At 34.1% G+C, this 27,977-nt stretch overlaps 1 protein-coding gene and 1 long non-coding RNA gene across 3 annotated transcripts; both read right to left on the bottom strand.

The window, feature by feature from the left end:
- LOC144352919 (inositol monophosphatase 1-like) lies at nt 1-27,977 on the bottom strand. Of its 2 annotated transcripts, none has more exons than XM_085500472.1 (7): nt 27,829-27,977; nt 26,303-26,436; nt 23,629-23,733; nt 17,411-17,565; nt 4,991-5,105; nt 3,644-3,795; nt 1-3,028 (listed from the first exon to the last, which is right to left on the bottom strand). In XM_085500472.1, exons 1-7 carry the CDS (start codon nt 27,928-27,930, stop codon nt 2,922-2,924), a joined length of 870 nt encoding a protein of 289 aa, XP_085356598.1. In that variant the 5' UTR covers nt 27,931-27,977; the 3' UTR covers nt 1-2,921. The 2 variants fall into 2 exon arrangements, with proteins under 2 accessions (XP_085356598.1, XP_085356599.1); XM_085500473.1 differs by lacking the exon at nt 4,991-5,105 and adding an exon at nt 5,598-5,706.
- Nucleotides 11,459-15,063, bottom strand: LOC146742745 (uncharacterized). The gene is made up of 3 exons (XR_014929730.1): nt 14,644-15,063; nt 11,983-12,120; nt 11,459-11,704 (listed from the first exon to the last, which is right to left on the bottom strand). It is a non-coding gene; the product is annotated as an uncharacterized LOC146742745 (long non-coding RNA).

Below are 27,977 nucleotides of genomic sequence, written 5' to 3' on the forward strand. Positions count from 1 at the left end.
TTTGTATTGCATATTACATTTATTTATTACTTGTTAACTATGGAGAACAAGTTTGCTTCAAGATTTGGAGTTGAAAATATGAAAGACATCGATTGATGAAGCACACTGCTCTCCAAAGGTCAATTACTCATGAAACAAACATGTATTTACTACATAGCAGTGGACCATGAAGCACAAAGCAACATATATTAAATATCCCCCATATTCACAGCTTGGAACAACAAAATGGTGACACATACGAGTACAATTAGTGATATAGTATTTATTCTACCGTGACCTAGGCTAAAAACCTTTTACTTTTGTTAAAACGAATCAAACACTAATAAATTACATGTGCTTTGGAGGTCGACTGAACACAAATTATATATCATATTGCCATTTGAGGGTTGGAGTTTGCTGGTAAGTGCTAGATTCTGTACATTCTGATGACACAATGCTGCGAAGTTTTGGATTCAAAATGGTAACATAGTAAAATGACAATAATAGACAGATGCATCATGGGTAATTTAGTTTATTAGAGGTGACAATGTCAAATAATCTGTCAGTACATTATTTTAATAGCAAGTCAACTTGCATATATTTGCCAATATTTAAATACCACTTACATATATAAAATAATATTATCAACCATGGCTTACCCCTAAACCAAGAGAAAATTATGTTTATTCCCAACACTATTCCTTAATTTTCATATCTCACTGTGCTAACACATTGAAATCAGTGTAGCACTTCTACACTGGGTACTCTTAGAATAACTCACTATATACATGTAGTAAGAGTACAGAGCCATTTTAGTGTTCTTGTCACCCATTCACAGGCCATAAATTAGAATGGGGATCAAAACAGATGTATGTACTCAACCATGGCAGTTGTGGTTTTTATTTGCAAAATTGTTGGTTTCCACATAAAATGAACCGACAGACATGGGCAATCTTAGATAATACGTGTGTGGTATTTCAAATGAGAGGTTGCATAAAAGTTGACTGTATGGACCACTTCTAATGAAATACTAGTGCAATACTATGAATGATGAAAAGTATTGTAATATGGTTGATCTGAAAGTACACCCACATTATACCATAAAGATTGTTTACATTGAATTGTGTCATGCACCAAGGCTGTTAGTAAAAATAATTGAAACTCAATACATTTCTGATGTGTTTTATTTAAGTTCTCTCATATTAACATAATTAATATTTTTCATCTAAAACCATAGTTTATTTTCTCGTAAATTCAACATTGGCATATTATGCATGTTGAGGGGCCACTAGAATCACCTGCTATAAATGCTATGCCTATGTTATAACATAATAACATATTTTCAATATGTTCAAATAAATATTATCCTATACACAATATTCCAACATTTTTATACAACTTAATAAAAACAGAAATTTTAAATACAGTATAATTGATATATTGAGTACAACACACAATTATTGGACAAAAAGAGAGGCATACTATTTAGTTTTTATTATTCAATAATTTATATGTACACTTTTTCCCAGTACTGTGCTGTGCTATTCTATTTGTCTAAGTCCAACACCAGTGATTACCATATTACTAAAATAAAATAATTCATACTACAGTACAAGATCAGTGTATTATAATTGTAATGAATGATGAAAGTTATGCATAGGAAAACACAAATGGGAGGGGGACTTACATTGTCAGTAAATTATCCCATTTTTGGTCCAATTGAAGCACATATTAGATGGGTAAAATAGAGCCAATACTGTGAAGTTGCACGATTCAAAAAAATGACATTCTCAATAATTTAAGTAAAGAGGTTTTCCATTGGGAAACAAAATTATGAGCAAACCAGTAATTGAATTACATAGTTCCTGTGATTTTTCAAGTTTAAGAAATAAAGCTTTAGAAAGTATGTCAGAGACATGGTTCCAACCTGCATTCATTAAAATAAAAACAAAATGACCACCAGTCAACCATTTAAAGGCTGATCTGAAAATAAAAGTCTGCATTTCATTTATTCAAAGAACCAATGCATGCATTCACAGTAAGAATTTTTATTTCAGTTTGTCAACTTTGCCAGTTTTTTTCCCCTCATAGATTATTTTAAGTCAAATGGTCCAGTTTTCTGTAGGGGCTCTGTTTTGCATTTCTCATGATGAACCAAGTTTGAACAAAATCTGTTGATGCATGGCTAAAATAGAGATACAGAATTGCAGAAATGTTTGATTTTGATGATTTTTAACAGTATAATGGCTGCCATTCAGCCATATTGAATCAAATGGCAAAACGAATAGACGTGCATAAGTACCCTAAGATGCATGATGTATGTGTGGAGTCTGAATGTAATTGGTCCATACACACACCAATACATGCATGGATATCAACAAGGCGTTGTTGTCGACTTATCAGTACAAACCATACAGCAAAGGTGTGCAAAACAAGGGACAAGCAGTCTCTCTTTCATCAGACTAGCAATTTGATTCATACTAAGCACTCTTTGCATTGATTTGCAACTCAACATATAACTGTGTTATAAGTACCTTTAACACGATTTTAAAAAAACAAGAAAAGATATGATATAGACATGTTTCTTTCACATCATACAAGATACAATGTGGAAACATATTTGGAATGGAAATGCAAATACAAAGTCTGGTACAATTGAATGGGGTAGCAATTACATGCAAGTATTAAGTAAATCAATTACCAGTCAGTGACAAACTTGAAACCTAGGTAGTAAAAGGTATAAATAAGTATTATACCATTCATCTAGATCACTTTTCATATGCTACAGGTTAATAATGTACATTGCCAACACAAGTTTACTATAATATAAAGCTATATTTTTTTTAATTGTTTGTTGAAAAATAAATGCCATGGTCCCTGTGTCTATAAAGTTAACAGAATGTATTTCAGGATCTGTAGAAATAATTGCCATAGATATTGTCTTAGTCTCGCTCCAGTAATAAGTGTTTTATGCGGTGACTTATCTGGTCTGCAAGTTTCTGACTGCTAGCTGCCAAAACACGACGGGCCATCAAGTCCAATGCACCCCCTTTAAAAAAAAAAAAATGATAAAATTGTTATATTTCACTCAACAGTGTTTAAATGAATCATCACAATGTCAGTCAAACACAAAAATACAACTGCGCCTATTGGAACACTTGTAAGAGTGTATATATTTATATTGTTTGTATTATGTTTTCTATTGTGTCAAAGAATCAGTGGTTCACACTTAAGTCTGAACGTGCTGATAGTACCACAAATATCCTTCCACTGTAAACACCTAATACAAAATCTGTGCCCAGCCTCCCACAACAACAAGGCCTCAAACTGACTAACTGCTCAAATTTTGCAGTTATTCAAGTTAACATATACCTGGTAATGGTTGGTGCAGACTAGTACTGGTTAATAGTTGCAGAAGACTTTATAAGGGGTCCCTGGTATACTCTAGTATACTCTGGTTTACACAGATTTAGTATGTATGGTTTACGATAACTTTATTATCAGTCTATAACCCTGGTATACAAATTACAGTTGGAAGGATAGATAAAAACAATCTTGATTCAAGAATCTAATTGGTTTGGGAATATTTCAAATTCATATTTAAATTGCATGTATTGATATTGGCACCTCGCCATTACATCTAAAAACTAGTTTTGAGACATACCTTCAGTATCGATCACAACCCCGCCAGCTTCTCTGACAATCAGATCACTCGCAGCATAATCCCAACAATGAATTCCAAATTCGTAGTAAGCATCAGCATTACCTCTGGCCACTTCACACATATTTAAGGCTGCTGACCCAAGTGCTCTGAATCTATTAAGGTAGTAAAAACAAAATATATCAGCTTGCTGTCAGGCTATGTACATGCATCTTACCTTGTAAAACTGATTTTTATAAAAAGATAGCCTTTTCAAAACATGCTGTATGTTTAATGAAAGCTAGGCTATTCATGTTGAGATTTTATTCCACTGCGCAATACAAATTTGATACATAATTAAACAGTCATCAGTGTCATATTTGATGAATAAAACTTATTATAATTATTTTTTTTTTCATCAATCCCTGGACTAGTGTGAGGAGATATAACCCATGCATGTAAAGACATACACCATATAAATTCACAGCAAGCTGGTTTAGAAAGACATACAACTCATTAATCATGAAACTAATTGCAAAATGCAATCGGTTAGGTTCATATACACAAAATAATCATCACTTAATAATATACTAACCAAAGCAACCAAAATACACACAAAGACATTAAGATTTGGGGGATAATAGCTGTAAACGTTGATGTTTTAAAAACAAATATTAATCACCAGCTACACCAAAGCCCAACTCATACACATGTTCATATATTTAGCAAATAATGATTTAATTAAAAAGACAGGGATGAGCAAATTAATTACAAATGGTGGACCTACAGGTGTCTTTTACATGGTTTTTATTTTGCTATGATTGCAAAAAAACACTATAAAAGTAGTAAATCTTTTTACTGAATTACATTAAAAACTATTTTTATAGTGAGTATTCCAATTAGTATTCCAACTGATTAAAGACATTATTGAGGTTTGACAGATTTGAAGACATTAATATAAATTTGAGCCAAAATAAAGAATACTGGAATATGTTCTTCATATTTTCATTATTAATATTTTCATGCCATTAGAATGCAGAAAATGAAAAAAATAAATAAATAGGATCGCCGGAATATTTTGTGAGATACAAATGTCTAACATAATGATTAAATTAGCATTTTCACACTGGTTTTGTGGTTGGACAACATTAGGAATCATTGGTAATGACAAATTTACATATAATTTAGTCTACAGACAGTTTCAGGTATAATAGTTTTGCATTATATAAAATGAGAAGTTTTCACCGATAATGCATTGCATATATGTACAGTAACATGTTGATATGCTTTTATTTTAAAGACAAACATTTAAATCTGATGGCACAGACTAGGACACCATGGAAAATGGCAAATAGATGAGATGTTATTTACCCATGGACGCCGTCGGGCTGTGAGAGAAGACAAGATATGTTATTCTTCCATTGAGCGGTAGGATCTCTCCTTTTATGTATTCCAAAACCAACTAACATAAGTGCCTGACTCAGTTCTAGAGAGTGGAGTGAAGCCAACACCAATACACAAATAAATTAGCTATCGCAGTACATGATTATTAAGCTGTGTTGTCCTGAGATATTTGCAAGTAGAATGAATCGGATTGAAATCCATAGAAGTGACATGAAGAAACACTTGTAAACATCTCAGGTATTCACAGCACACACTGTTAAGTGCATTTAGAAGTAGGGTCTGACAAGAAACAGTTCTTAGCTGTATACAGCAGTTTAGTAGTAGTAGTAGTCTGTGCTCTATATACTAGTGGAATTGGAAATCATGTTTCATTGTCAAGACCTTAACTCACAAATACTCCTAACCAGTATTGGGAAGCAGCCACATATTTACCACGGATCAAGTTTCAGTTTTTAGCACTCCAGCCAATTTGTAATAAATAAAATAAATGTCAGGTTTTCGGAGGGCTGTGATTAGAAAGGTGATCTATGGCATAGATATGATCTGCATATAGAAGTGTGGATTTGATAGATACCCATGGGCAGGTGATGATATGAGTGACTCAATATTGTTCAAAACAGTGCTTATCCTATCAGCATCTCGACTTGAGCCAACCTCAGTGAGTAGTAGTGCTTGACTAAGATCTGGAAAATAATCCATGCAAATTGAAGACATATTCAATCGATTTGGTCACAATGGTTACAGTGAATTCAATATTAGCAACCATTTGAAAGTTGCCATACATATATGGATCCCACAAGGAAATAAGTATATTAACTATTTGTATGCCAAAGTCAACATTTGCCATCTATAACAAAACATATTTCATACAATACTTTGATCAATATCTATACTCATTGGGAAATGATTACAGTATTTTACAACGTAATCATAGAATGCAGTGCAGCTCGTAAAAAAGATCAAAATTGGAATAATGTCAATAAAGTCAGTTTACGATCCCAATTGCATTATATTGCTGTGGATTTTTGATGATTTCTTGTGAATAACTAGGAATTGATTTTCTTACATAAGTTCTTGTGAAATTATTTCATAACATCAAAGCAATAAATATCTCTACTGCTATACTGTAGAATACTTTTAAATTATATTCGCTTGGAATTTATTTTCGCTGGTTTCGCTGAAGGGATGATTCCGTGAAAATAAAATCCAGCGAATATACCGGTACTTTTTTTCCTATATTTCACATTAAACTCATCAAAAATCAGTGAAAATAAATTCCACACAAAACGCCCAAAATGCCTTTTCAGCGAAAATTAATTCCAGCAAAAATAAAGTATTCCACAGTATTACCCCCCCGGTAGTTTTAGTTATTTGTTTTTTTAATTGAGAATCCTCAATTACTTCATAAGTGTTGTCATTTAAACAAACGCTATAAAATGAATACTTACCAGAGTTTCAAATTAAATAAATAAATAAATAAATGAAATCTTTATCAAAAATCATATGCCATAAAGAGGTGAGTAAACTATTGTACTTCTAGCGCATTATATCCTCAATCAACAACCAACCTAAACTTTTATTTTATTTATTTGGTGGGTTTGAGATGAGAAATATTCTGTTGTTATTAAGCACTTAGTCACTCACAGGTAGAAGCTTATAATTTACTATAATTTGTTTTCATTACCGTTTTAGTATTCAGTGGTTTGAGACCTATATGAACCAGCTATCTAATAAACTACAAAAAACAGCGTCCGGATAACTTTCGGAAATTCCGTCGCGTTTCGGAAAGATTTAATTTTCACAACTTTTGAATATTTATTCATACTTTTAGGCTAATGAGGAGGTTATAATAATTTTTCATTTCACTTTAACTCTGTTTTTTTCACCCCTCAGACCCCTTTGAAAAGTCACTTCTGGGCATTGTAATGGCCACTATTTTTTTAATGGCCAGAATACCAACCAGAAATTTTTTAATGGTCAAAATATTGGCCAGTATTTTCAAACTGGTAGTTATAATGACCACTATTTTTACACTGGTCAGAATAATAGTATTTTTTTATTTAATGATGGAGTGGGTGACAATCTATTTTTTTAATGGGTATTATAATGATCATTTTATTTTTCATTACATGAATAAAATGTTCATTTTTTTTTTCATGTCACAGATATACCCGGTAATGGCACATGGGGATTGACAGCTCTCCTCTTTTTCCTCACTCGCTTCAGTTTGCTTCAATTTTAAGCCAGTACAATTGTAGGTAAACGTAAAATACAAGATTTTGAAAAATTTGAAATATGGAATTATATATCTTGAAAAAATATAACGTTTTGGATTAATTTGTTTTTAAAATCACAACAAATCATGCACTTGATACTGTTGACTTAATAATATATAGTATAATGCAATAGGTTATTGAACATAGAAGATGACCCGTTTTCAAAATTCGGTCTAGACCCTTATCACGGGTGCTAATGAAGTGTGTGCAAACATTGAGCCCAGGCTAATCACCCAAAATACCATTGTACTTGATGTCCATTTGAAAATTTAACTATTATATTCATAACTATTCTTATTCATAACTATACTAAACTTGACAATCAATACAAGCACATTCTGTGACATTATTCTTGAGATAAAAATGGACTGACAATGAGACTCTGTACTACATCCTGTTCTTATAAAGGCAATATCCAGCATTATAATACCTTGAACAAACAAACAAGACATTCACTACTGAACCTTTGAAAAGTGTGCAACCCCAAAAATACTCAGCAACTGACTTTCCACCAAAAAAAGTCACATAAACAGCTGGTTACTCCAAAAAGTCACAGGGAGTTACTCCAAAAAGTCACATAAACAGCGAGTTATTAATCTGAAAAAGAGCCTGTCTTTATGAGTGGGGTTAAGCTCAAACATAAACAAAATTCCCATTTTAATAATGACAAAAAACTAAAGTTTAGTCTTCAAATACACCCAAACTATAACATTTTAAATTGAAATACTTAACCAGTAACTTTTCATAACATGTGTTATAAACTGTAGAAGTTATGTTGAAGGGTTGATGGAAGGTGATTTTAAAGTGGCTAAGACACAGTCAACTAAAAAATACCCATGATGCTCTGCTTTATTTTTATATTTTGCTATTTTCTCTATTATGAATGGTTTAATGTGATATGAAAATTATCTGTGAAAATATTCCACGACTACTGCATGTGTACAAAACGGTATTGGGTGGTTCAGTAAGTTATATGAGGGGGGGTCTAGCATAGAGCTCCATGTGTGTAGCTAGCTACTTAGCAGTGAATGGCATGTTTGTTTGTTCACGGTATTATAATGCTGCACAATAATAGTGTTCATGCTACATGAAGTACTGGCTAAGATTTTAGCTGATGTTTGCATTTTGAATAGACCCAATTGCATCCATGCATTGGGAGGGCCAGTCCTTAGCACGGGCTAAGGGGCGCTGTTTACGAACGCAAAATTTCTGCTGCTGACATGTTTCATTCTAATTTATGAAGCGAAGTGCACTGGAACACGAGCGTAGACAGACCGATTTATTTGGATGCACAGGAACAGTATATAACGGCGTTACAGAATGCAGAGTTTTATTAGTGCATGTCGTAGACAGCGAACCAAATTGGCGTTGTTGTATGCTCTACTACAGCGACCCAATCAGTGTGGAAGCGTGTACGGAGTAATTAATGACTGGTGGGATACTAGTAGACGACTTCCCCAGAAGTCGAAGATATGGTGTTTCGCATGCGCACACATGCCGTTTTTGAGTGTAACGTAAATTGCACATGTGATATTGCTTTTGAGTGTACCAATCAACATCACAAAAATTCCCTTCTAACAACTATCAGCAAACTAGTATCGGAAGCACCACAATGGTTTTAAAAAAAACAATTGAAAAAACTGGTGATGATATTAATGAAAAAAAATAAGCATTATAAATCAATAAAACATGGAAAAGGAATGAAAAAAAAATATTAAGGGAGAAAAATATATGGTGGTTGTTTCGATAATTTGTGGTTGGTTTATTTCGGTTAACAGTGTAGTTATAGAACTGTACCATTGCTGTTTAATTGTTTGTTCATAATTGCTGCTTCCCTTGGGAAACAAGTTTGGGTGTTCTTAGCCAGTGCACAGACCCTCAACACTGTGGCCTGTGCTATAACTGTTGGGCCCTCCTGTGAGTGAACACAATTGCGTATAGCTGATATGCAAACATTTGGGATTAGCTTATATCTTAGCCTGTACTTGGTCAAAGTCCCTCTTATGACTATGACTTGGTGTAGCCTGAAACCAGACTACTGTGGATCAGCGATGTTTTGTAATGGATTACCTCCCTGATGAGTACATTTAAATAACAATGGAAACTAGCATATCACTGGCAACACATACAAGGATTTTGGCAAATTTTCACCGTTTTGTATGAAACTATTTTCACAACAACATTAATGTTTTACAATAAATTATATCAAACATTTGTATAATTTAGTAGTATTAAAACTTTTTAAGTTTTTTTGAATTAAGAATGCACCAATCTTACTAGGAATCTATTCAAATCTAACCTAATGTGTGCTATTAATAATGGCTCATCAAAGGTATTGAATTACTGAACACACATCTTTGCATAGTTTCCAAAACTAAAATATTATTTCATGCTCTGCCCCCTCTCATGTAACAGTTTGTTAAGAATACGTACATTATTTAAAATCATTTTAAAAATGCGACTGGAATGTCCAGGCCCAAACTTCTGCTGCTGCAACATCCGACCATGGAACTATAAACCCCAGGAAGAACAACGAAACTAAGAGGATTAAAAAAACCTTTGTCTTAGTTTATCTTACAGTGCTTTCGCTTTTGTTTCCACGACATTAGTCATACTCCATGTTAGTTGCCGCCGATACGCCCGTTTCAACCGCTTTGCTGGAAATGGAAAACTTGAAAAAAAAATTTCATATCTGCGCAGTAAAATATTTCGTTCACTACGCATGCGCAAACAAGTCGGTCTGCAGGGTGACCTTCAGTGTACCGGAAATCATGCAACGGGTCGGAGTTTTAGCGAGTTTTTATAATTTTTAATGTCGTTTTTAGATTACTTCTTGTTTTTTTCAACCCTCGAAAAAATAAGGTTGCGAAAGTTTGCGAAACATGGGGTTTGGTGAGCTGTTTGTTGTTGAGATATCCCGACTAATTCCGTGTTTCCCTTCGATCGCCAGAAGTGGCAATGTGTTTTTTTTTCCCGTTGAATGTCGATCATTTATCAGTGTTTTTGTCTTGGCGCCATTGTTTTTTTATGCTATAACCGGAACAACTCGGTCACGTGATCTCCCGGAGTCGTCCGATTGACTCCGAAAATGACCGATAGTCGGAGATAAACGTTCATTTGCGTAAATCGGCTTATTTTTTAATGCGACAAAATAAACAGTCAAAATAAACATTCGACATCGCGGCAACTATCATAGTTCAAAGGAAACGAAGTGGTTGTTCTTCCTGGGGTTTATAGTTCCATGATCCGACCATTCCTGCATGTACATGCAATTGTTTTTCTGAGATTCTGCATGCAACCAGTTTATTTTTTGAACTGAATAACAGATTCCTAGAAGTTTATTTTGACATTTCCAAATAACACTATATATAATTTAACAATTTCAGGAATAGATTAGATTGCTTGCTATTCCATTAGAAACTCTTACTTCCAAGTGTGATTTTCAACAAGCGTTCATATGTTTAGCTAACCAAAGGGAAACAAAAGCATAGTGACAGGAAGTCAACACAGCAGAAAGTATTATAAATGGTTTACACTTCAAAAATGACTGGAAAGTAAATAATTTATAACCAAAGACCATCTATGCATAAACAACTAAAGATCAGGGAGGTACAGCTTTGCAAAGTAAAAATGTCATATGGGGGGAGGGGGGTTAAAACATTGCTTCAAACACAGTCCCTCTATCACTGTGCTTCAAAACATCATCTTAATTATTCAGCTCAGTGTACAAACACATAAAGACAAAACATTAGACAAAACAAGAATATGTAAGCAATATTTTGTTTTGTTTTTGAAAAATCATGATGTAGTGCACAGCCATACAGACTGTTTTAGTGGATAATAATATTTTAGGTTTGCAATGTCATACTCCTCCAGATATTCATCAAGTTTTCTTGAGAGGCGATTAGCTTAAGGAGGGGGCTGTGCAAAATGTTTTTTCTCCTCTTTGTTTTTGTGCTATTCTTTTTCTAGTGTAAAATATTTTTTCTCAAAGATGTAGGCGTGTCAAATTTGTTCATGTTTTTGATCTCTACAGGATTTTTTCAATAATATTTTCCTGTTAATTATTATTAAGAAGATGAAAGATTGTGGAGTGAGTGTGGGTGTGTACAAAAGGGTCAGCAAGAAGAACTATATAAGATAGCTGAAAATCATGAAATACCAGATGAAAGATGTCACTTTTATTTGAGGGAAAACATAAAAAAAGGAATGTACAGTAACTCTACACACTTGGAACTTTCAAAATCTGTGTGCAAATGTAAAACTGATAAACATGCAAATGCTAAACCATTGCATCCATCAATACTGGTTAAACTTTTTTTTCCCCTTAACGTCCATAAATTCTGGTTCTTCAACTTCTTACGTTCCATTTATATAGTATTTCCTTTTTTTAAATTGTCATTATCTGCAAAAAATAATTCAGATTGCTATTAGCTTACAATGACCAGTTTTTAATTAAGACACTTTGTAATCAATTTTGGAAACACAAATTTGTGGTGTCTGTGTATTCTGGCATATTTCTGTCCTCACTAATAACAATGTGGATAAAATGACATCTTGTGATATGTCAATTTTTCCCCTATGCAACTCAGATATACTTCCAAAAAGATGATACCCGGTACATTCTGATTGAAAAAATATAAATATCAAATAAAACAGAATAACATCAAATTGTTTCCTAACCGAATATATTAAGGGGTTGTGCCATATATACACACAGTTCATCTCTTGAGAGACTAGAACAGTACACAGTCCCTCTGTGGACAGTACATTGCTGTACTTGGAACCTAATTTCTGAGAACAATAGGGGGATTTAACTTCCTACAAGAGACAAAAGAATGTTATGTAACAATGCAGCTGCATGATTTTGTCTTTCAAAGTCGGAAGTTGTGTACATACAAAATTATAGAGTCCCTCCACAATGGGAATGCCACCATGCATGTACAACTTCATTGATCCCCAGGTACTTTCACAAAATAAATAATTGTATTATAATTATGATCCAATACAATACCATATTTGCTCTAAAATTACATTTGTGGATACTAAATCATGAAAATATTACATATTTCGACCATTGAAGATCCCTGTAATTTACCTAAGCGCATGTGCTGCTAATAGAGTAATTATGTTAAGTGTAATATTGTTTCTATATTTTTTTTTCAAAATCAAAATAATGATATTAAAAATATAAAAACAGTTTAGTTTGAAAAGTGAAATAATGGTATTCAGATGGTTATGATTTAAGCATGACCTTAGAAAACAGGGTCATGCAACTTCTGTCTGAGACAATGTGCAATGTGGGTTATAACCTCCTGTATAATCTCATTAATACATATACATGTACCTAGAAGATTTATACATCTGAAACAGTTTTTACTAGTATTCCCATTAGTCAGTGTATAACAAGTGCACTATGCTATATCTGTTCTAAATTTGATGAAAAATCCACTTGTTATAATGACACAAATTTCCACAGGTCATTGTTTACTTTTAGGCAGTTTTGTTTCCTTGCAGAGAAAACTTACCATTTTTGTTTCCCTTTCCTGATTTCATAGTGGAATAAAAATTGTTAATTTTTAGTTTCACTCGCATCAATAGAATGGACTTGGCTATTCAAGTTTTGATCAAATTTAATTTTTCTGATTATATTCCAACCACAAAATTGTCTCATTTTGTGTAGCTACACCCTGGCAGCCATGTTTGGCTTATGAAACAGGAGAAGATGTAACAGTGGTGTTGACATAGATTTATTATCAGTTTCTCTAAGGTGTTAATTTGGGTAGGGGGATTATAACTAAGGTTACATGAAAGGGGTAGCCACAGTAGCATGTCCCTGTTCTCTAAGGTCTATGACTAAATATTTTTTTGTCCAAGTTGAGCAAGAGTACCCATGATCAATTTGGCTGACCCAGAAATGCCTAGGACATTTACTGACTGCATATTACACCTTCATTATATTTTGTTTAAGTCTTGCCCATTTGCCCCCTGTATCTTCAATAGTAGTGTTCATGCTACACAAAGTACGGGCTAAGATTTAAGCTAATCTCATATGTTTGAGTTCATGCACAGAAGGAAACAATGGTTAGCACGGGGTAAGGAACACCCAAACTTATTAAGAATAGGCAAAATCTTCAGAAATTTTAACTATGAGTGCTCAGTATGAGTAAGTAGGAAGGTTAGTTCTACAGTTATAAAACAATACCAAAGCAAATTCAGAAAGTGCAAATTGCAGAATAACAGGAAGTAGCACAGTATCTCATCATCAGTACATTTTTTCTTGAGTAAATCTCTCTATATGTGTTAGCGTTGATTGTCATGCAGGAAATGGCACACCAAAATAAAAAGTTATGAATATAGTAGTAAATCTCCTAAATGAACATTAAATACAATGGTTTTTTTAGCCGAGCTAAGCGTTCATGCATGTTTTGTTTTGCCTGTGCTAAGGCTTTGGACTGACCAGATTTACTCTGTACCTAGTATTTCTTAGCCTGTATTTATGCACATTTTTTTAGCACAGGTTAAGGTATTGGACCTCTTAGCCTTTGCTAAAGAGCTCTACGTGAATGCTACGAATAAGTGTCTTCTGTTTATTCCTACCTTAGGCGCATACATTTAGGTTCACTTACCTTTTATATTGATCTCTACAACTCATTCAAATCAAATTGGGCTCAAAGATGAGCAAAGAATATTAGATTTAATGGAAATTTAGTTTAAATCCATGCTAAATTAAAAGTTATTTTGAGTATGAGTTTTACTTTTTTCTTTTGTGCGCAAAGAAAAATGAACTGTTGCACACTGTAGGCATATATCATCTATACTAGTTTACAGGAAAAAGGGATTCTGTATGGTATTTGATGTTATGGGCATAATATATACATGTATAGTTAATACATGATTACTAAATTAGATTTCCCAGTGTACAGTACACTATTGCTGGTATTGTCTGAAGAGAAAAAAAAAAACAATATACATAGTCTTCAAAAATTTAAAAAAACAAACATTTTGCAGTCAGTTAAATTATTTTATTAAAATAATTTGAAAACATTGCCATGAATGGAAACAAATTTACGTTGATGTTTTTTTGCAGATTTCAGGAGTTGGAAATAACCTTTGTTTATACTTTTCTTGTATTAACAAACATAGGAGCTAATCCTCATTAACACCTACTTGAGCTTGTTGTTTGACAATTATGAATAATAATGAAGCATTACTTACACAGTGTGCCATGACTGAACAAAAACGAAAGCCCCAAAAGACTATCCTGCTACATAAACAACAACAAAAGTATCTAATATTGTATTGAAGTCATTGTAAAATGGTAAAATAATTACAAATTCATACCTTGATGTGCCAGTTGCAGTACTGCAATCGTCCTATGATTCAACACCATCTAAATACTCCGCAGGTTTTGCAGTCCACCAGCAGTCACTGGCATCAGCGTTACTATGAAATTTCACTGGGGATCGAGGCAATATTCGCGAAATTTCATTTAAGTGTACTTGGAAGCGCCAGTGAAACTTGGGAAAAATAAATTCCCACACGTATATTGAGGCTGTTTTCTGGGCCATTATATTTAGAGACATGAACAAAAATACTGGTCATTTTATGTATGTAATGAAAAATAAAATGACCATTTTACTGCCCATAAAAAAAAAATGTTCATCAACTCCATCATTCAAAAAGCAATTGTAATTATTCTGACCAGTATAAAAAACATGGGTCATTAAAACCACCATTTTAAAAACACTAGTAAATATTTTGGCCACTTAAAAAATTCTGGTCAATACTCTGGCCATTAAGAAAATAGTGGCCATTATAATGGCCAGAAGTGACTTTTTAAAGGGGTCTGAGGGGTGTAAAAACAGTGTTAAAGTGAAATGAAGAATTATTATAACCTTCTCACTAACCTAAAAGCACAAATAAATATTCAAAAGTTTTGAAAATTAAAACTTTCCGAAACGCGACGGAATTTCCGAAAGTAATCCGGACGCTGTTAAAACTGTTAGGAAGTTCAGAACAAATAATTCAATTTCTTCACACATTCAATGATATGGATTCGGGGCATTAAAATACAAGAAAGTTTAAAATACAAGAAAGTTAAAAACACAATTGAGGCACGACATAAATATATTATTTATGTTTGATTTTCTGTTTCATTTGATTCTATCTCATCTAGAAGTGATGACAACATTGCATTCACACTTCACAATGTTGAAACATCACTAATATGTTTGATTTTCTGTTTTATTTGATTCTATCTCATCTAGAAGTGATGACAACATTGCATTCACACTTCACAATGTTGAAACATCACTAATATGTTTGATTTTCTGTTTTATTTGATTCTATCTCATCTAGAAGTGATGACAACATTGCATTCACACTTCACAATGTTGAAACATCACTAATATGTTTGATTTTCTGTTTCATTTGATTCTATCTCATCTAGAAGTGATGACAACATTGCATTCACACTTCACAATGTTGAAACATCACTAATATGTTTGATTTTCTGTTTTATTTGATTCTATCTCATCTAGAAGTGATGACAACATTGCATTCACACTTCACAATGTTGAAACATCACTAATATGTTTGATTTTCTGTTTTATTTGATTCTATCTCATCTAGAAGTGATGATAACATTGCATTCACACTTCACAATGTTGAAACATCACTAATATGTTTGATTTTCTGTTTCATTTGATTCTATCTCATCTAGAAGTGATGACAACATTGCATTCACACTTCACAATGTTGAAACATCACTAATATGTTTGATTTTCTGTTTTATTTGATTCTATCTCATCTAGAAGTGATGACAACATTGCATTCACACTTCACAATGTTGAAACATCACTAATATGTTTGATTTTCTGTTTTATTTGATTCTATCTCATCTAGAAGTGATGACAACATTGCATTCACACTTCACAATGTTGAAACATCACTAATATGTTTGATTTTCTGTTTTATTTGATTCTATCTCATCTAGAAGTGATGACAACATTGCATTCACACTTCACAATGTTGAAACATCACTAACGTGCTGAAAACATAATATGTGTTGAAACTAAATGTTGTCTTTGCAAAAAAACATGTAATGTTAAACCAAAAACAGCAGATGTCCTCCCTTAACCATTCCCTTAACCATTCCTTTAACAATTCCCTTAACAATTCCATTAACCATTCCCTTAACAATTCCCTTAACCATTCCTTTAACAATTCCCTTAACAATTCCATTAACCATTCCCTTAACAATTCCCTTAACCATTCCCTTAACCATTCCTTTAACAATTCCCTTAACAATTCCCTTAACCATTCCTTTAACAATTCCCTTAACAATTCCCTTAACCATTCCTTTAACCATTCCTTTAACAATTCCCTTAACAATTCCCTTAACCATTCCTTTAACAATTCCCTTAACAATTCCCTTAACCATTCCTTTAACAATTCCCTTAACAATTCCATTAACAATTCCCTTAACAATTCCATTAACCATTCCCTTAACCATTCCTTTAACAATTCCCTTAACAATTCCATTAACCATTCCCTTAACCATTCCCTTAACAATTCCATTAACCATTCCCTTAACCATTCCCTTAACCATTCCTTTAACAATTCCCTTAACAATTCCATTAACCATTCCCTTAACAATTCCATTAACCATTCCCTTAACCATTCCATTAACCATTCCATTAACAATTCCCTTAACCATTCCATTAACAATTCCCTTAACAATTCCATTAAATTCATTTTGAGAGTACTGGAGTTTCTATTTCTTTGAATGTGTTGAATTATGTTACAACACATTTGATTGGCTAGCTACTAAAGATCAATAGAACATAATCACAGTTAGTGTACACTTTTTAAACCCTTCTAGGACAACCAAATGCTGACATAACCATGTGGTGACAACAAAATTGACTTTGGCACTAAATAGATTAATAACAAGATAGTAACTAGTAAAAAAATTTAATTTGCATAATAGAATGCATATTTATACATTTTTAATTGGGTTTTAATTGGGTTGTTGGCAGATATAAATCCTCGAAATGGAAATGACAGCAAGAATGTACAGTGAGAAGAGCTTTATATGGTAACTTACCTTCTTGTCCAGATATCTGTATACTTTCTTCATTACAGAATGCACCCTGACCTAGCCTACCAGTAAACATCAAGTCTTGTATCGCATTATATACAATACCAATCTCTGTTTTCTTGTTTACAACTAATGCTATACATACGGCAACAAAGGGAAACCTATAACAGAAATTAGGACATGAACCTTTATAACAAACTATATATTGACACAAATACAGCATACTGAATATTGACACCAATATGATATACTGAATATTGACACGAATATAGCATACTGAATATTGACACCAATATAGCATACTGAATATTAACACGAATATAGCATACTGAATATTGACACGAATATAGCATACTGAATATTGACACGAATATAGCATACTGAATATTGACACCAATATAGCATACTGAATATTAACACGAATATAGCATACTGAATATTCACATCAATACAACTAAATACAAAATACTTGGCAGCCTACTCTTTCAGACATAACTTACTGATGTACAAAGTTAGTAGTGCCAACTATAAGATCACATGGCAGCCTACTGTTTCATACACAACTTACAGATGTACAAAGTTAGTAGTGCCAACTATAAGATCACATGACAGCCTACTGTTTCATACATAACTTACTGATGTACAAAGTTAGTAGTGCCATCTATAAGATCACATGACAGCCTACTGTTTCATACATAACTTACAGATATACAAAGTTAGTAGTGTCATCTATAAGATCACATGACAGCCTACTGTTTCATACATAACTTACAGATGTACAAAGTTAGTAGTGTCATCTATAAGATCACATGACAGCCTACTGTTTCATACATAACTTACAGATGTACAAAGTTAGTAGTGTCATCTATAAGACCACATGGAAGCCTACTGTTTCAGAAATAATTTACCTATGTACAAAGTTAGTAGTGCCATCTATAAGACCACATGGAAGCCTACTGTTTCAGAAATAATTTACCTATGTACAAAGTTAGTAGTGCCAACTATAAGATCACATGACAGCCTACTGTTTCATACATAACTTACAGATGTACAAAGTTAGTAGTGTCATCTATAAGATCACATGACAGCCTACTGTTTCATACATAACTTACAGATGTACAAAGTTAGTAGTGCCATCTATAAGACCACATGGAAGCCTACTGTTTCAGAAATAATTTACCTATGTACAAAGTTAGTAGTGCCAACTATAAGATCACATGACAGCCTACTGTTTCATACATAACTTACTGATGTACAAAGTTAGTAGTGCCATCTATAAGATCACATGACAGCCTACTGTTTCATACATAACTTACTGATGTACAAAGTTAGTAGTGCCATCTATAAGATCACATGACAGCCTACTGTTTCAGACATAACTTACTGATGTACAAAGTTAGTAGTGCCATCTATAAGATTACATGACAGCCTACTGTTTCATACATAACTTACTGATGTACAAAGTTAGTAGTGCCAACTATAAGATTACATGACAGCCTACTGTTTCATACATAACTTACTGATGTACAAAGTTAGTAGTGCCATCTATAAGATCACATGGCAGCCTACTGTTTCAGACATAACTTACTGATGTACAAAGTTAGTAGTGCCATCTATAAGATCACATGGCAGCCTACTGTTTCATACATAACTTACTGATGTACAAAGTTAGTAGTGCCAACTATAAGATCACATGGCAGCCTACTGTTTCAGACATAACTTACTGATGTACAAAGTTAGTAGTGCCATCTATAAGATTACATGACAGCCTACTGTTTCATACATAACTTACTGATGTACAAAGTTAGTAGTGCCAACTATAAGACCACATGGAAGCCTACTGTTTCAGAAATAATTTACCTATGTACAAAGTTAGTAGTGCCAACTATAAGATCACATGACAGTCTACTGTTTCATACATAACTTACTGATGTACAAAGTTAGTAGTGCCATCTATAAGATCACATGACAGCCTACTGTTTCATACATAACTTACTGATGTACAAAGTTAGTAGTGCCATCTATAAGATCACATGACAGCCTACTGTTTCAGACATAACTTACTGATGTACAAAGTTAGTAGTACCATCTATAAGATTACATGACAGCCTACTGTTTCATACATAACTTACTGATGTACAAAGTTAGTAGTGCCAACTATAAGATTACATGACAGCCTACTGTTTCATACATAACTTACTGATGTACAAAGTTAGTAGTGCCATCTATAAGATCACATGGCAGCCTACTGTTTCAGACATAACTTACTGATGTACAAAGTTAGTAGTGCCATCTATAAGACCACATGGAAGCCTACTGTTTCAGAAATAATTTACCTATGTACAAAGTTAGTAGTGCCAACTATAAGATCACATGACAGCCTACTGTTTCATACATAACTTACTGATGTACAAAGTTAGTAGTGCCAACTATAAGATCACATGGCAGCCTACTGTTTCAGACATAACTTACTGATGTACAAAGTTAGTAGTGCCATCTATAAGATTACATGACAGCCTACTGTTTCATACATAACTTACTGATGTACAAAGTTAGTAGTGCCAACTATAAGACCACATGGCAGCCTACTGTTTCATACATAACTTACTGATGTACAAAGTTAGTAGTGCCATCTATAAGATCACATGGCAGCCTACTGTTTCAGACATAACTTACTGATGTACAAAGTTAGTAGTGCCATCTATAAGATCACATGACAGCCTACTGTTTCATACATAACTTACAGATGTACAAAGTTAGTAGTGCCATCTATAAGATCACATGGCAGCCTACTGTTTCAGACATAACTTACTGATGTACAAAGTTAGTAGTGCCATCTATAAGATCACATGACAGCCTACTGTTTCATACATAACTTACTGATGTACAAAGTTAGTAGTGCCAACTATAAGATCACATGACAGCCTACTGTTTCAGACATAACTTACTGATGTACAAAGTTAGTAGTGCCAACTATAAGATCACATGGCAGCCTACTGTTTCAGACATAACTTACTGATGTACAAAGTTAGTAGTGCCAACTATAAGATCACATGGCAGCCTACTGTTTCAGACATAACTTACTGATGTACAAAGTTAGTAGTGCCATCTATAAGATCACATGGCAGCCTACTGTTTCAGACATAACTTACTGATGTACAAAGTTAGTAGTGCCAACTATAAGATCACATGGCAGCCTACTGTTTCATACATAACTTACAGATGTACAAAGTTAGTAGTGCCATCTATAAGATTACATGACAGCCTACTGTTTCATACATAACTTACTGATGTACAAAGTTAGTAGTGCCATCTATAAGATCACATGGCAGCCTACTGTTTCAGACATACATGTAACTTACTGATGTACAAAGTTAGTAGTGCCAACTATAAGATCACATGGCAGCCTACTGTTTCAGACATAACTTACTGATGTACAAAGTTAGTAGTGCCATCTATAAGATCACATGGCAGCCTACTGTTTCATACATAACTTACTGATGTACAAAGTTAGTAGTGCCATCTATAAGATCACATGGCAGCCTACTGTTTCAGACATAACTTACTGATGTACAAAGTTAGTAGTGCCATCTATAAGATCACATGGCAGCCTACTGTTTCAGACATAACTTACTGATGTACAAAGTTAGTAGTGCCATCTATAAGATCACATGACAGCCTACTGTTTCATACATAACTTACAGATGTACAAAGTTAGTAGTGCCATCTATAAGATCACATGGCAGCCTACTGTTTCAGACATAACTTACTGATGTACAAAGTTAGTAGTGCCATCTATAAGATCACATGACAGCCTACTGTTTCATACATAACTTACTGATGTACAAAGTTAGTAGTGCCAACTATAAGATCACATGACAGCCTACTGTTTCAGACATAACTTACTGATGTACAAAGTTAGTAGTGCCAACTATAAGATCACATGGCAGCCTACTGTTTCAGACATAACTTACTGATGTACAAAGTTAGTAGTGCCAACTATAAGATCACATGGCAGCCTACTGTTTCAGACATAACTTACTGATGTACAAAGTTAGTAGTGCCATCTATAAGATCACATGGCAGCCTACTGTTTCAGACATAACTTACTGATGTACAAAGTTAGTAGTGCCAACTATAAGATCACATGGCAGCCTACTGTTTCATACATAACTTACAGATGTACAAAGTTAGTAGTGCCATCTATAAGATTACATGACAGCCTACTGTTTCATACATAACTTACTGATGTACAAAGTTAGTAGTGCCATCTATAAGATTACATGACAGCCTACTGTTTCAGACATAACTTACTGATGTACAAAGTTAGTAGTGCCATCTATAAGATCACATGGCAGCCTACTGTTTCAGACATAACTTACTGATGTACAAAGTTAGTAGTGCCAACTATAAGATCACATGGCAGCCTACTGTTTCAGACATAACTTACTGATGTACAAAGTTAGTAGTGCCATCTATAAGATCACATGGCAGCCTACTGTTTCATACATAACTTACTGATGTACAAAGTTAGTAGTGCCATCTATAAGATCACATGGCAGCCTACTGTTTCATACATAACTTACTGATGTACAAAGTTAGTAGTGCCATCTATAAGATCACATGACAGCCTACTGTTTCATACATAACTTACAGATGTACAAAGTTAGTAGTGCCATCTATAAGATCACATGGCAGCCTACTGTTTCAGACATAACTTACTGATGTACAAAGTTAGTAGTGCCATCTATAAGATCACATGACAGCCTACTGTTTCATACATAACTTACAGATGTACAAAGTTAGTAGTGCCATCTATAAGATCACATGGCAGCCTACTGTTTCAGACATAACTTACTGATGTACAAAGTTAGTAGTGCCATCTATAAGATCACATGACAGCCTACTGTTTCATACATAACTTACAGATGTACAAAGTTAGTAGTGCCATCTATAAGATCACATGACAGCCTACTGTTTCAGACATAACTTACTGATGTACAAAGTTAGTAGTGCCAACTATAAGATCACATGACAGCCTACTGTTTCATACATAACTTACTGATGTACAAAGTTAGTAGTGCCATCTATAAGATCACATGACAGCCTACTGTTTCATACATAACTTACTGATGTACAAAGTTAGTACATGTAGTGCCATCTATAAGATCACATGACAGCCTACTGTTTCATACATAACTTACTGATGTACAAAGTTAGTAGTGCCATCTATAAGATCACATGACAGCCTACTGTTTCAGAAATAATTTACCTATGTACAAAGTTAGTAGTGCCATCTATAAGATCACATGGCAGCATACTGTTTCATACATAACTTACTGATGTACAAAGTTAGTAGTGCCATCTATAAGATCACATGACAGCCTACTGTTTCAGACATAACTTACTGATGTACAAAGTTAGTAGTGCCATCTATAAGATCACATGACAGCCTACTGTTTCATACATAACTTACTGATGTACAAAGTTAGTAGTGTCATCTATAAGATCACATGACAGCCTACTGTTTCATACATAACTTACTGATGTACAAAGTTAGTAGTGCCATCTATAAGATCACATGACAGCCTACTGTTTCATACATAACTTACTGATGTACAAAGTTAGTAGTGCCATCTATAAGATCACATGACAGCCTACTGTTTCATACATAACTTACTGATGTACAAAGTTAGTAGTGCCATCTATAAGATCACATGGCAGCCTACTGTTTCATACATAACTTACTGATGTACAAAGTTAGTAGTGCCATCTATAAGATCACATGACAGCCTACTGTTTCAGAAATAATTTACCTATGTACAAAGTTAGTAGTGCCATCTATAAGATCACATGGCAGCATACTGTTTCATACATAACTTACTGATGTACAAAGTTAGTAGTGCCATCTATAAGATCACATGACAGCCTACTGTTTCAGACATAACTTACTGATGTACAAAGTTAGTAGTGCCATCTATAAGATCACATGACAGCCTACTGTTTCATACATAACTTACTGATGTACAAAGTTAGTAGTGTCATCTATAAGATCACATGACAGCCTACTGTTTCATACATAACTTACTGATGTACAAAGTTAGTAGTGCCAACTATAAGATCACATGGCAGCCTACTGTTTCATACATAACTTACTGATGTACAAAGTTAGTAGTACCAACTATAAGATCACATGGCAGTCTACTGTTTCAAACATAACTCACCGATGTACAAAGTTAGTAGTGCCATCTATAGGATCAATGATCCAGGTTGGATTGTCTGTTAATTCACAATTTTGTCCAGCTGCAGTTGATTCCTCTCCTATAAAACTACAAACAGAAAGATAGTGTTAGAAGAAATACATAAAACTTTGTAATAAAACTGAAGATTTATTACATATATATGTGTATGTGGTTTTATAATTTTTATTGTTCATGAAAACTGTCAACAAAATATTTTGTGTTGCCCCATCTATGTATTTACAATATCCCTCTTGTGTTACATATTACAAAAAACGAGTCACAAAACAATGTGTATTTTGTTTTTAATATCAAATTAGCTAATGGTTTGAGATAAAATCTTTCAGGAAAAGCAAAAAAAAAAAACAAGCCAAATGGCAATTATTGAATTCAGTGTGTTATGTACATGCAAGTGTTTGAGCTTGCTAATCATCGGCTGATGAGTTCGTTCCTGTTAATAGTAATTGCCATTATTGAGATCAGCATATACCCAGTAAACAATATAGAACATCACATCATTTTTGTGTGATTAGTTTGAGGTGAAACCAGTGACATTTTGCTTACATACATTCAAAATCACAATATAAAACAATCACAGATTTACATTGTAGAGGTTTATTAATGATCTGATACAATACAGCCCTGACTGTGCAGGCAACCATTTTTACTGAGTAAAATAAAGCCACAATAACAATTTAATTTGTGAACCATGTTCATTTTTAGAAACGCTAAATAATAAATACAAGCCGGTAGGCTGGTTGGCGATCCGCTCCGCTCAAAAACAAGCACCATGTTTTTGGCTGTTTCCATGGTGTGACATAAACGTAAAGCTAACGTCGGTTTATAACTAATACGAAGTTCGCAAACACCATTCAGTTTTTGGAAGTCACTTAGTTTATTACTAGGACCACAATCACTCTCCTAGTCGAGTGACTGTGCTAGGACGTATTCTGCTGTTACATTTATTATTTCCAACAGTTTTGCGATAGCATTTTCTAGAACGAAGCGTTTCCTGTAAATGCTGGAAAGCGAAATAATGAAATAACGAGATGGTAAATATTTACCTAAAGTACAGTGTGTTGACCTTCATAAAAATATACTTCATAATGCAAAACATTAGTCACGGTGAGTTATTTAAATATACGACTCCAAATCGAAAAATATGACCACAGTCCAGAATTTCAGACGGATATTAAGAAACCTAAGAGCATATCAAAAGCATTTACTCTAAAATATAAAAAAGAACTGCAGTCAAAAGTCAAGAATGCCAGCAAATAAAGGACTCTGTCCCACAATCCTTTGTGCGCGTTATTACGGACACGCGCAAAAAACTGTACCACGCTTGTCAAATCTGGGTCAAATATACAGTACGCTACTATCTTGCCACAGTGGAGTGTTCGGTGACCATTGAATTAGCCCGTGATTCATATTTTATGTGTATTAATTTATTCATCAATTTTCGTGACTGACAGTACTGCCCAAATTTTAGCCAAAAAAACGCAACTGGTGAAACGGAAGAGCATTGCCAGGCCATGGACGCAGGGCTCTTTGGCGACGACCGCATAGAGATCAAAATACGCGTTCTATTTTTACGCGTTAAATATGGCTCTTCCATTTCGCCCCCTCCGGAATGTTCTACTTTCACAGCCTAATCGCAGGTTTTTCGAAAAACGTCGAAAAAACACAAGAATTAGTAGAAATGTTTCTGTTTTGGGCGGATTATTGATGGAGAATAATGTCTTTATTACAAAAATGCTGAAAAACCGTGAGTTGTTGCCTTAGTTATTTTTTTATTGGCAAAAAACTGCGAACTCGGCAAATTTGGTTGCACAACTTCCCTTTATCATATACACCCAGCGACACCGATAAAACTGGTAGGAGGTAATACATTTGGGGCGAAAGTATTCAAAAATCAGTTTTTGGATGTTGCAATGGCAATGGTGGGCCAGGATTGTTTTCCAATTAGTGACGGCACGACCTACCTGTAAAGTATGAACAAAACCGGCCGAGCCGAAACAATCGCAGAGGAGTTAAAAGCCGTTGCTGGTGAAAAGTTACCCCAACTTTAGGGTCAAATTTCTCGGTAATGAAAACAGATATCAAAAATTCAAATGGTAACTTTGTGCCCACACTCAAGCTGAATAGAATGAGCTATGTCTGAAGTGTTTTATCCCAAATTTGTAGGAGGAGATACATTTGGCGTGAAGCTATCCAAAAATCAGTTTTTTTGCTGTTGCTATGGCAACGGTGGGCCAAAAAAATTTTTCAGATTTTTCCTTATAACTAGGGTTAAGGTGTGACCTACCTGCCAAGTTTGAACGAAATTGGCCAAGCCAAAAAAATCACAGAAGAAATAATAGTGAACACTGGAAATGTACACACACAGACACACACACACACAAAACGACAAAAGTGATTATAAGGGCAATCCTAGCGGAGCGGATCGCCAATATCTTTTAGTTCATAATGTTTTAAAAAAAATAATATTCTTTTAGTTATGATCTAAATTTGTCTGTTTTCATCATGCCCTTGAACAAAATTATTTCAATTTGTAGGCTATTAATTAATTCACACAATTATTTTCTCTACCACACATTAATTGAGTTTTTTACTGTTTTTACAGTAGTTCTAATTAAAAATGTGAAGAAAACAAATTTACCTATGACTTGGATATTTATCTTTTAGTCTTGATATAATCATCTTCTCAACTCTCTGGTCTGTTTCAGTAACAAGATCTGCAGCAGAGCTCTTTAAAAGAACCCTTTTTTCCAACTTGTATGCTTCCCTGATGACCTAATTTTAACAAAGTACTACATTCAGAGGTGATAAGAGAGACAAAGTGTTACATCTATAATGGAATACCTATGCCAAGAACTGACTAAATAATTAGAACAATTTAAAAGCAGCATTAATCAAAAAATACAGTTAAATGGATAGTTGGAATTAAATTCATTCATCACTCAATATGAGCATTATGGTAATAATATAAGAAGTATATTTGAGGTACAGAAAGGTGTTGAAAAAACACTAGTATTGTTGCCAATATCTAGGCAACGGTATTTAAAATAACAATCATATAATTTATTATTTTCAAATGCCGACTGACATCACACTTTTAACACCATAGTGTGAAGGTCTACAGATCTTTCACACGCTGAGGAAAGTGTGGCCAAACTCATACAAATGTAGATGAAACACAGTTAATCTGCAATAACATTGTACATTCATATTCCAGGATAGACAATTGTATACATTGTTTACAAATTTTGTGATCTAAAATTGATGTGATTGCTTGAGAATATCATCACTACTATTCCGTCAGTTGTAAGTGGTTTGCAATGATCTCAGACAAGCGCCCTCTAGCGACACATAGATCAAACTCTGATTTAATGAGGCATGGCACGAGACACTCCGTTATAATAAATATAAATCGTGTAACATCTGTTCGGAAGACTTGTGTTCACGTCATTGTAAGAGATTCCTGAACATTGTAATAACACGTCAAACCAGACAAACCAAGCCGTCAAACCAGTATGTTGCTTGCTTGAGTATGTAAATAAATACGGCTTAGTCTTTTCCACGAAACGAAACGAAACAAAACCCAAACCCGCATTTTTTTTTTTCATTGGCCCAATAATATCTGAGAAAATTTAACACTTTGAAATACGGAATGAATAGCGCCATCGGTGTTCAACAATCCCAAAATGGCTGTCACGTCATATTAGCACAAATGAATCGAGCTGCAAAGTAGGCGGAAAAGAGGTGGAAACTAAATATTCTCGAAAAAAATATTGCTGTGAGGACGTGACGATGTTTGAGGTCGTTCAAAATCTAAGGTTAGGGTTAGGGTTTCGTTTCGTTTCGTTTCGTGGAAAAGACTAAGCCAATAAATACTCAATGTGACCTCATTCTGTCATACTCGACGTAATTGGCCGTGTGTCGTATACAGTGAAAGTTATTGTACAGTCGCTCACTCGCCATAGATTTACAATTATGATAAATAATTTGCCTGTGATCATATTTATATATAGTATACGATGCGACTAGTCCGATTAATTCCTAGTGGCATGTCATATCCTTATTTCAATCCCTCTGAGAACAGGTGAATTAAACCGTCTCAAAGCTTTGGCCACTACAGTGAAATTAACTTTCATAAAAAACAGAAAACTATTTCGAGTAACTTACTACACCAGCTTCCCTCGCAGCGGCAAGCGCTGTTTGAAAATAGTCGTCCAATACGGCATCGGTTTCGCTGCGAGTCTTTTTCGCCGGATTACTGTCCGCCATTTTGAAAATCTCGTTTACAGCGCTCCCTCACAAGATTCGTCACCATA

The sequence above is a fragment of the Saccoglossus kowalevskii genome, chromosome 6 (genome assembly GCF_978046115.1).
Source record: "Saccoglossus kowalevskii chromosome 6, keSacKowa6.1, whole genome shotgun sequence".
NCBI lineage: Eukaryota > Metazoa > Hemichordata > Enteropneusta > Harrimaniidae > Saccoglossus > Saccoglossus kowalevskii.